General features: G+C 56.5%; 1 protein-coding gene and 1 long non-coding RNA gene across 2 annotated transcripts; both read left to right on the forward strand.

The window, feature by feature from the left end:
* Positions 1 to 534: 534 nt before the first annotated feature.
* LOC118374682 (cell division cycle-associated protein 7-like) lies at positions 535 to 3,218 on the forward strand. Its single transcript, XM_052528621.1, has 8 exons — positions 535 to 780; positions 882 to 1,004; positions 1,619 to 1,936; positions 2,050 to 2,142; positions 2,300 to 2,455; positions 2,678 to 2,821; positions 2,953 to 3,120; positions 3,186 to 3,218. Exons 1-8 carry the CDS (start codon positions 772 to 774, stop codon positions 3,216 to 3,218), a joined length of 1,044 nt encoding a protein of 347 aa, XP_052384581.1. The 5' UTR covers positions 535 to 771.
* A 6,480-nt stretch (positions 3,219 to 9,698) lies between these two features.
* On the forward strand, positions 9,699 to 10,465 carry LOC127932086 (uncharacterized). Its single transcript, XR_008143979.1, has 2 exons — positions 9,699 to 9,835; positions 10,230 to 10,465. It is a non-coding gene; the product is annotated as an uncharacterized LOC127932086 (long non-coding RNA).
* The last annotated feature ends 116 nt before the right edge of the window (positions 10,466 to 10,581 follow it).

The raw sequence follows: 10,581 nt of genomic DNA on the forward strand, positions 1-10,581 counted from the left end.
AACACAGTGCACTATATTTGACAGATTTGACTCTTTGACAAAGTTTTTTTTTTTATTAAAAAAAGGGCGCTGTTCAGAAGAAGTACAAGGTCTAAATGAGATTCTGCACACGCGCACTTCACAGAGGAGGCGTTCCCTAACGGAAATATGCAAATAAATGTTACAACGTGCCAATAGGATCTCGCTAGCTCGTGCTTGGCTCTGCCCACTTCCTTGCTTGTTCTGCCTACTATGCTTCATTTTCTCCCACTGAAAACGACACAGATTAACTATCTTGGGTTAGTTATAAATATATTTTTGACTGTACTGTTGAAAATAAGTATGTTAAAGTAAAATTGTCCCATTCCAAATCATCATCAATATGATATGTTAAAGGAACGACATTTAGTTTATGGTCCCTGACATAAACTAAATACGGTCTCGGAGCTCGTTTTTTCTCCCCGAGTTCCCAGTTGTTCGGAACGCTCGGACGTCGGATATAAACGCGTTCCCAGTGATTTTAACATGTGGAATGAATATTGGGTCATGTTCATTAAAGCATGCAACGGAAAATATTTAGCAACGGAAAACAAACATTAACCTATTTTTATTGGATGCTCGGTAGTTCCTCTCTGTTTCAGTTCGTTTTCTTCCGTTTCGTGCCTAATAAACACGACCCTGATTAAGATCATTTGAATAATTGGATAGGCTACCTTGCTAGGCTGATCAATAGGCTACACAGCCAAGATTCTCAGTGCTGCCTTTGACAAGAAATCAAACGCAATTGACAAAATGGACAAAGTAACTTTGTTTCGTCTTCTTTCGCTCTAAATTGATTCTAGTTACAATGTTTAACTGAACTAGTTGATCTTTTGAATTGTTTTCTGTTCAACTTCTTCTAGACTGGTGTTTTGGGATTATCTTTGCTCTCCAATAAACTCGCCGAGATTTTCACAGAAGATTCGGAAAATGACAGAACGTTCTATGGGTTTTCCGACTGTGAAAGTGATCTATGTGATAACAAGGTTTGCTATGTGTAATTTTGTGCATTTATTTTGCACCTGTTCACAAATTATCCAGTCAACGAGTTTATGCTATTTAATCGGGTCTTGTAAAATCCTAATTTATACCCACAGCGAGTTACTTGAATAATAGGCCTCATTTCAAAATGTACTGTTTGGAGGGAATCAGATTTGTATGGACCTTGTTCTCATTCAGTGGTTCTATATGGTTGTCAAAAACGTGATAATATTCAGGTAGATTGTGGTTGTCAAAAACGTGATAATATTCAGGTAGATTGGTTGTCAAAAACGTGATAATATTCAGGCAGATTGTGGTTGTCAAAAACGTGATAATATTCAGGCAGATTGTGGTTGTCAAAAACGTGATAATATTCAGGTAGATTGTGGTTGTCAAAAACGTGATAATATTCAGGTAGATTGTGGTTGTCAAAAACGTGATAATATTCAGGTAGATTGTGGTTGTCAAAAACGTGATAATATTCAGGTAGATTGTGGTTGTCAAAAACGTGATAATATTCAGGTAGATTGTGGTTGTCAAAAACGTGATAATATTCAGGTAGATTGTGGTTGTCAATTGTTTTTTCTTACTTCATCTATCTACCCCGTCTTTCCACCAGAGTTCAGACCGTGGCAATCCAGTGGATCTCAAAGGCAGCCCCATAAAACAGCCTGTACCCCATCGCTTCACATTACGGGTGGTACTGCGCCCCCGTAAACTAGCCACACCAACTCCTCACTCCAGTGAAGAAGAAGACGAGGAGAGGAAGATGGAGGCTGAGAAGGGAACAGTCAGATTTGAAGTTGAAGAGAAGCTGGTGACTGAAGCAACACAGCCTGTTAAACAACAGTCAGGTTCTGATTCTGAGGCTGATCTAGCACAGTCTGGATCTTTTCTGGCCAAGAGGGCCCAGAACGTCAAGGCTAACAAAGCTATGGTAAACGTGCCATTTGGTAGAATTACCACACACTCCCGAGAGGTGACAATCAAATAACGTCACGTTTATCTGTACAACTAATGCTGTCCTGGTTTTAACTCCGTCTCCTGCAGTTGGCTCAGTTGATAGCAGACCTGCATAAGATGCCAGGAGCTGCCCTGCTGAAGAGTCACAAAGAAGGCAATGTTAAAAAGGAGAAAGGCTCTGTGAGTTGATTCCATGTTTCTTGCTCACCATGGATGGGCATGTTCAATATATTCAAGTCCCTAGAGCCTTTTCTATTGGCCAGCGCAGGTTTCTTCAGCTTTTCTATTGGCTAGTGCAGCTTCATTGCTCCTTGATCTCTTCCTATTTCCCCTGCAGCGAGCGCCCCGCTCCAAGGGCGCAGTTGGGAAGTCCAAGACGATCCCTAACAGATCCTCCCAGAGACGGACCCGCTCCATGGGGGGGGTTGAGAGCTTGGAGGCCCACCAGGAGGAGAGAGCGCTGGAGCTCAGTCTGGAGGAGGAACTATTGGAGGTTAACAAATATCCTTTTGACGCGATCATACCAACCCAAACTGTGCTTCACCGAGGGTGGATGCTGTAACCATGCTAGCTCAGTATTTCTTGGTTAAGTTGGGCTTTGTGTGTCCCCAGTACGGTAAAATAACCTCTAGATTCACATAGTATGAAATGTAGCTTGTGATGTATAGAGATTTGTTCCGGTAATAGATTTATCAACGAGCGGTCCCTGTTCCAGGTACGTGGTGATCCGAGGCAGAGGCGTGCTCCGCGTCCCAAACAGGCCAAACCTCACAACATAAGACCTGTGGAGGAGATCACTGAAGATGTGCTACTGCTGGTGGCCGACCACACGACAGAGAAGGTGTACAACAGAGCCACAGTAAGTTAGGTCTCACCAAAGTCGAAGGGGTATTGTCTTATGCACAATACAATACAATTTTGGTTGACCAATTTGCATCAAAAATGTATTTTTGCGGTCTCTTGTTGATTTGACGTCTGTCTGATTCTCAGGGCTCAACGTGTCACCAGTGTCGCCAAAAGACTACCGACACCAAAACCTGTTGCCGTAGTGACGAGTGTCGTGGTATAGCGGGACAGTTCTGTGGCCCGTGTCTGAGGAACAGATATGGAGAGGATGTCAGGAAAGCCCTGCTCGACCCGGTAGGAACTCAATCACTTGTCTTTATACCCTTTTCATGTCAACCAAAATCTTACTGTGCTGGCTCTATTTTATTTTCTCACAGTTGCATAACCAGGCCAGCACAGTTAACGCCTGATGTGGCCTGGCTTGGTTCAGCTGTGTGAGAAAAAAAAAAGCACTAATGATTCATCAATATTTTTTTAAAGTCTTTAGTCTCCTTGCTCGTAGAAAGTAGTTTAGTGGGTAGTAGCAGCGTTCATGGCTACATTAACTATCCACCTGGTAGCATGGGGCGGCAGGGTGGCCTAGTGGTTAGAGTGGAGGGGCGGCAGGGTAGCCTAGTGGTTAGAGTGGAGGGGCCAGGGCAGGGTGGCCTAGTGGTTAGAGTGGAGGGGCGGCAGGGTAGCCTAGTGGTTAGAGTGGAGGGGCGGCAGGGTGGCCTAGTGGTTAGAGTGGAGGGGCGGCAGGGTGGCCTAGTGGTTAGAGTGGAGGGGCGGCAGGGTGGCCTAGTGGTTAGAGTGGAGGGGCGGCAGGGTGGCCTAGTGGTTAGAGTGGAGGGGCGGCAGGGTGGCCTAGTGGTTAGAGTGGAGGGGCGGCAGGGTGGCCTAGTGGTTAGAGTGGAGGGGCGGCAGGGTGGCCTAGTGGTTAGAGTGGAGGGGCGGCAGGGTGGCCTAGTGGTTAGAGTGGAGGGGCGGCAGGGTGGCCTAGTGGTTAGAGTGGAGGGGCGGCAGGGTGGCCTAGTGGTTAGAGTGGAGGGGCGGCAGGGTGGCCTAGTGGTTAGAGTGGAGGGGCGGCAGGGTGGCCTAGTGGTTAGAGGGGAGGGGCGGCAGGGTGGCCTAGTGGTTAGAGTGGAGGGGCGGCAGGGTGGCCTAGTGGTTAGAGTGGAAGGGTGGGTGGCCTAGTGGTTAGAGGGAGGGGCGGCAGGGTGGCCTAGTGGTTAGAGTGGAGGGGCGGCAGGGTGGCCTAGTGGTTAGAGTGGAGGGGCGGCAGGGTGGCCTAGTGGTTAGAGGGGAGGGGCGGCAGGGTGGCCTAGTGGTTAGAGTGGAGGGGCGGCAGGGTGGCCTAGTGGTTAGAGTGGAGGGGCGGCAGGGTGGCCTAGTGGTTAGAGTGGAGGGGCGGCAGGGTGGCCTAGTGGTTAGAGTGGAGGGGCGGCAGGGTGGCCTAGTGGTTAGAGTGGAGGGGCGGCAGGGTGGCCTAGTGGTTAGAGTGGAGGGGCGGCAGGGTGGCCTAGTGGTTAGAGTGTAGGGGCGGCAGGGTGGCCTAGTGGTTAGAGGGGGGGGGCGGCAGGGTGGCCTAGTGGTTAGAGTGGAGGGGCGGCAGGGTGGCCTAGTGGTTAGAGTGGAGGGGCGGCAGGGTGGCCTAGTGGTTAGAGTGGAGGGGCGGCAGGGTGGCCTAGTGGTTAGAGTGGAGGGGCGGCAGGGTGGCCTAGTGGTTAGAGTGGAGGGGCGGCAGGGTGGCCTAGTGGTTAGAGGGAGGGGCGGCAGGGTGGCCTAGTGGTTAGAGTGGAGGGGCGGCAGGGTGGCCTAGTGGTTAGAGGGAGGGGCGGCAGGGTGGCCTAGTGGTTAGAGTGGAGGGGGCGGCAGGGGCGGCAGGGTAGCCTAGTGGTTAGAGGGAGGGGCGGCAGGGTGGCCTAGTGGTTAGAGTGGAGGGGCGGCAGGGTGGCCTAGTGGTTAGAGGGAGGGGCGGCAGGGTGGCCTAGTGGTTAGAGTGGAGGGGCGGCAGGGGCGGCAGGGGTTAGAGGGAGGGGCGGCAGGGTGGCCTAGTGGTTAGAGTGGAGGGGCGGCAGGGGCGGCAGGGTGGCCTAGTGGTTAGAGTGGAGGGGCGGCAGGGGCGGCAGGGTAGCCTAGTGGTTAGAGTGGAGGGGCGGCAGGGGAGGCAGGGTAGCCTAGTGGTTAGAGTGGAGGGGGCGGCAGGGTAGCCTAGTGGTTAGAGTGGAGGGGCGGCAGGGTGGCGTAGTGGTTAGAGTGGAGGGCGGCAGGGTAGCCTATGGTGGTTAGCCTAGTGGTTAGAGTGGAGGGGCGGCAGGGTAGCCTAGTGGTTAGAGGGAGGGGGCGGCAGGGTGGCCTAGTGGTTAGAGGGAGGGGCGGCAGGGTGGCCTAGTGGTTAGAGTGGAGGGGCGGCAGGGTGGCCTAGTGGTTAGAGTGGAGGGGCGGCAGGGTGGCCTAGTGGTTAGAGTGGAGGGGCGGCAGGGTGGCCTAGTGGTTAGAGTGGAGGGGCGGCAGGGTGGCCTAGTGGTTAGAGGGAGGGGCGGCAGGGTGGCCTAGTGGTTAGAGTGGAGGGGCGGCAGGGTGGCCTAGTGGTTAGAGTGGAGGGGCGGCAGGGTGGCCTAGTGGTTAGAGGGAGGGGCGGCAGGGTGGCCTAGTGGTTAGAGTGGAGGGGCGGCAGGGTGGCCTAGTGGTTAGAGGGAGGGGCGGCAGGGTGGCCTAGTGGTTAGAGTGGAGGGGCGGCAGGGTGGCCTAGTGGTTAGAGGGAGGGGCGGCAGGGTAGCCTAGTGGTTAGAGTGGAGGGGCGGCAGGGTAGCCTAGTGGTTAGAGGGAGGGGCGGCAGGGTAGCCTAGTGGTTAGAGTGGAGGGGCGGCAGGGTGGCCTAGTGGTTAGAGTGGAGGGGCGGCAGGGTGGCCTAGTGGTTAGAGGGAGGGGCGGCAGGGTAGCCTAGTGGTTAGAGGGAGGGGCGGCAGGGTAGCCTAGTGGTTAGAGTGGAGGGGCGGCAGGGTAGCCTAGTGGTTAGAGGGAGGGGCGGCAGGGTAGCCTAGTGGTTAGAGTGGAGGGGCGGCAGGGTACCTAGTGGTTAGAGTGGAGGGGCGGCAGGGTGGCCTAGTGGTTAGAGGGAGGGGCGGCAGGGTGGCCTAGTGGTTAGAGTGGAGGGGCGGCAGGGGCGGCAGGGTGGCCTAGTGGTTAGAGTGGAGGGGCGGCAGGGTAGCCTAGTGGTTAGAGTGGAGGGGCGGCAGGGTGGCCTAGTGGTTAGAGTGGAGGGGCGGCAGGGTAGCCTAGTGGTTAGAGTGGAGGGGCGGCAGGGTAGCCTAGTGGTTAGAGTGGAGGGGGGCGGCAGGGTAGCCTAGTGGTTAGAGTGGAGGGGCGGCAGGGGCGGCAGCCAGCCTGGTTAGAGTGGAGGGGCGGCAGGGGTAGCCTAGTGGTTAGAGTGGAGGGGTGGCAGGGTAGCCTAGTGGTTAGAGGGAGGGGCGGCAGGGTAGCCTAGTGGTTAGAGTGGAGGGGCGGCAGGGTGGCCTAGTGGTTAGAGTGGAGGGGCGGCAGGGTGGCCTAGTGGTTAGAGTGGAGGGGCGGCAGGGTGGCCTAGTGGTTAGAGTGGAGGGGCGGCAGGGTGGCCTAGTGGTTAGAGGGAGGGGCGGCAGGGTGGCCTAGTGGTTAGAGTGGAGGGGCGGCAGGGTGGCCTAGTGGTTAGAGTGGAGGGGCGGCAGGGTGGCCTAGTGGTTAGAGTGGAGGGGCGGCAGGGTGGCCTAGTGGTTAGAGTGGAGGGGCGGCAGGGTGGCCTAGTGGTTAGAGGGAGGGCGGCAGGGTGGCCTAGGGTTAGGGTGGTTAGAGTGGAGGGGCGGCAGGGTGGCCTAGTGGTTAGAGTGGAGGGGCGGCAGGGGCGGCAGGGTGGCCTAGTGGTTAGAGTGGAGGGGCGGCAGGGGAGGCAGGGTAGCCTAGTGGTTAGAGTGGAGGGGGGCAGGGGAGGCAGGGTAGCCTAGTGGTTAGAGGGAGGGGCGGCAGGGTAGCCTAGTGGTTAGAGTGGAGGGGCGGCAGGGTAGCCTAGTGGTTAGAGTGGAGGGGCGGCAGGGTAGCCTAGTGGTTAGAGTGGAGGGGCCTAGTGGTTAGAGTGGAGGGCGGCAGGGTGGCCTAGTGGTTAGAGGGAGGGGCGGCAGGGTGGCCTAGTGGTTAGAGTGGAGGGGCGGCAGGGTGGCCTAGTGGTTAGAGCCTAGTGGTGGTAGAGTGGAGGGGCGGCAGGGTGGCCTAGTGGTTAGAGGGAGGGGCGGCAGGGTGGCCTAGTGGTTAGAGTGGAGGGGCGGCAGGGTGGCCTAGTGGTTAGAGTGGAGGGGCGGCAGGGTGGCCTAGTGGTTAGAGTGGAGGGGCGGCAGGGTGGCCTAGTGGTTAGAGGGGAGGGGCGGCAGGGTGGCCTAGTGGTTAGAGGGAGGGGCGGCAGGGTGGCCTAGTGGTTAGAGTGGAGGGGCGGCAGGGTGGCCTAGTGGTTAGAGTGGAGGGGCGGCAGGGTGGCCTAGTGGTTAGAGTGGAGGGGCGGCAGGGTGGCCTAGTGGTTAGAGTGGAGGGGCGGCAGGGTGGCCTAGTGGTTAGAGTGGAGGGGCGGCAGGGTAGCCTAGTGGTTAGAGGGAGGGGCGGCAGGGTGGCCTAGTGGTTAGAGGGAGGGGCGGCAGGGTAGCCTAGTGGTTAGAGTGGAGGGGCGGCAGGGTAGCCTAGTGGTTAGAGTGGAGGGGCGGCAGGGTAGCCTAGTGGTTAGAGTGGAGGGGCGGCAGGGTAGCCTAGTGGTTAGAGTGGAGGGGCGGCAGGGTAGCCTAGTGGTTAGAGTGGAGGGGCGGCAGGGTAGCCTAGTGGTTAGAGGGAGGGGCGGCAGGGTGGCCTAGTGGTTAGAGGGAGGGGCGGCAGGGTGGCCTAGTGGTTAGAGTGGAGGGGGCAGGGGCGGCAGGGTGGCCTAGTGGTTAGAGTGGAGGGTGGCAGGGTAGCCTAGTGGTTAGAGTGGGGCGGCAGGGGCGGCAGGGTGGCCTAGTGGTTAGAGTGGAGGGGCGGCAGGGTAGCCTAGTGGTTAGAGTGGAGGGGCGGCAGGGTGGCCTAGTGGTTAGAGTGGAGGGGCGGCAGGGCGGCAGGGTAGCCTAGTGGTTAGAGTGGAGGGGCGGCAGGGGCGGCAGGGTAGCCTAGTGGTTAGAGTGGAAGGGCGGCAGGGTGGCCTAGTGGTTAGAGTGGAGGGGCGGCAGGGTGGCCTAGTGGTTAGAGTGGAGGGGCGGCAGGGTGGCCTAGTGGTTAGAGTGGAGGGGCGGCAGGGGCGGCAGGGTAGCCTAGTGGTTAGAGTGGAGGGGCGGCAGGGTAGCCTAGTGGTTAGAGTGGAGGGGCGGCAGGGTGGCCTAGTGGTTAGAGTGGAGGGGCAGGGTGGCCTAGTGGTTAGAGTGGAGGGGCGGCAGGGTGGCCTAGTGGTTAGAGTGGAGGGGCGGCAGGGTGGCCTAGTGGTTAGAGTGGAGGGGCGGCAGGGCGGCAGGGTGGTTAGAGTGGAGGGGCGGCAGGGTGGCCTAGTGGTTAGAGTGGAGGGGGCAGGGGGCGGCAGGGTGGCCTAGTGGTTAGAGGGAGGGGCGGCAGGGTAGCCTAGTGGTTAGAGTGGAGGGGCGGCAGGGGAGGCAGGGTAGCCTAGTGGTTAGAGGGGTGGCCTAGTGGTTAGAGGGAGGGGCGGCAGGGTAGCCTAGTGGTTAGAGTGGAGGGGCGGCAGGGTGGCCTAGTGGTTAGAGTGGAGGGGCGGCAGGGTGGCCTAGTGGTTAGAGGGAGGGGCGGCAGGGTGGCCTAGTGGTTAGAGGGAGGGGCGGCAGGGTAGCCTAGTGGTTAGAGTGGAGGGGCGGCAGGGTAGCCTAGTGGTTAGAGGGAGGGGCGGCAGGGTAGCCTAGTGGTTAGAGTGGAGGGGCGGCAGGGTTAGCCTAGTGGTTAGAGTGGAGGGGGGTGGCGGTTAGAGTGGAGCAGGGTGGCCTAGTGGTTAGAGGGAGGGGGCGGCAGGGTGGCCTAGTGGTTAGAGTGGAGGGGCGGCAGGGTGGCCTAGTGGTTAGAGTGGAGGGGCGGCAGGGGCGGCAGGGTGGCCTAGTGGTTAGAGTGGAGGGGCGGCAGGGGAGGGCGGCAGGGTGGCCTAGTGGTTAGAGTGGAGGGCGGCAGGGGCGGCAGGGTAGCCTAGTGGTTAGAGTGGAGGGGCGGGGTAGCCTAGTGGCGGCAGGGGCGGCAGGGTAGCCTAGTGGTTAGAGTGGAGGGGGGCAGGGGCGGCAGGGTAGCCTAGTGGTTAGAGTGGAGGGGCGGCAGGGTAGCCTAGTGGTTAGAGTGGAGGGCGGCAGGGGCGGCAGGGTAGCCTAGTGGTTAGAGTGGAGGGGCGGCAGGGTAGCCTAGTGGCTAGAGTGGAGGGGCGGCAGGGGCGGCAGGGTAGCCTAGTGGTTAGAGTGGAGGGGCGGCAGGGGCGGCAGGGTAGCCTAGTGGTTAGAGTGGAGGGGCGGGGCGGCAGGGTAGCCTAGTGGTTAGAGTGGAGGGGCGGCAGGGGCGGCAGGGTAGCCTAGTGGTTAGAGTGGAGGGGCGGCAGGGTAGCCTAGTGGTTAGAGCGTTGGACTAGTAACCGAAAGGTTTCAAGTTCGAATCCCCGAGCTGACAAGGTACAAATCTGTCGTTCTGCCCCTGAACAGGCAGTTAACCCACTAGGCCGTCATTGAAAATAAGAATTTGTTCTTAACTGACTTGCCTAGTAAAATAAAGGTAAAAATAAATTAACATGACCTTTAGAGCCTATCTGCTTACAAGAACTCAAGAGCCTATTGCAGGTGCATTGGGTATATGAGTCATTCAGACACTCTCTCTAGGAGGTTATGAAAGTCTTGAAGTTAGAATGTATTTATTTTTCATGTAACTATTCTTGTTGTCCCCTGCTGCAGGACTGGCGGTGTCCACCGTGTCGAGGCATATGTAACTGCAGTTTCTGCCGTGCCAGAGACGGACGCTGCCCAACTGGAATCCTGTTCCCTCTGGCTCAGTTCCAAGGCTTCTCTGATGTCCACTCTTACCTCAGCAGGTCAGCTCTACCCCGAACCCTTACTCTCTCTGGCTCAGGATCCTGAGTGGCGCAGCGAGGCGTCACTACAGACCCGGGGTATGATCCCGGGCTGTATCACAACCGGCCATGATCGGAAGTCCCATAGGGCAGTGCAAAATTGGCCCAGCGTCAGGCTGTCATTGTAAATAATAAGACATTGTTTAAAAAAAATACCAGGGCTTCTGTCCACACTTACCTCAGGTCGGGCCATGTGCATCTAGCCTCCGAGTGCTGATCTAGGATCAGTTTCATACATATGGCCCCTGAAATTCATCCTCTTGTACTCTACTTTAGGGCACAGCCACTTGTAGTTTTGAATAGCAAGGGTTTTTCTTCCCTCGTATTGCAATTATGACATTGTATTTTTTTCTAGTCTTCACAGTAAACTGACAAATGAGGACTGAGGATCTGAATGGGAGCCTCGATGTCCTTATCTGACCACCAGGGGGAGCAGTTGCAAATCACTGATCCGGGAATACAGAAGTTTTGCACCTAATCCAGATGAGGTTTATGTTCTATAGCTCTAACATGGTTTCTACTGCTGTTTTTGATATGAATGTTGATTTTAATCAGATTTTTTTTCAAATAAATGATTTGTCGTTCACTTTACTAAGGACGAGTCACAACACCAGTCAACTCTGAGATGCTAAGGGGTGGACACGATGTCAGATTTAAAGAATATGCCATTTAGCAGACACTTATCCAAAGCAATTTAGTCGTGTGTG

This window comes from Oncorhynchus keta, chromosome 10 (genome assembly GCF_023373465.1).
Source record: "Oncorhynchus keta strain PuntledgeMale-10-30-2019 chromosome 10, Oket_V2, whole genome shotgun sequence".
In the NCBI taxonomy this organism is placed as follows: Eukaryota; Metazoa; Chordata; class Actinopteri; order Salmoniformes; family Salmonidae; genus Oncorhynchus; species Oncorhynchus keta.

What these genes read in the sequence shown, in the direction of transcription:
- LOC118374682 (XM_052528621.1), top strand. An exon ending in TCAAGGCTAACAAAGCTATG is followed by an intron (nt 1,937 to 2,049) that starts GTAAACGTGCCA and finishes CGTCTCCTGCAG; the next exon opens with TTGGCTCAGTTGATAGCAGA. An exon ending in TGGAGGAGGAACTATTGGAG is followed by an intron (nt 2,456 to 2,677) that starts GTTAACAAATAT and finishes TCCCTGTTCCAG; the next exon opens with GTACGTGGTGATCCGAGGCA.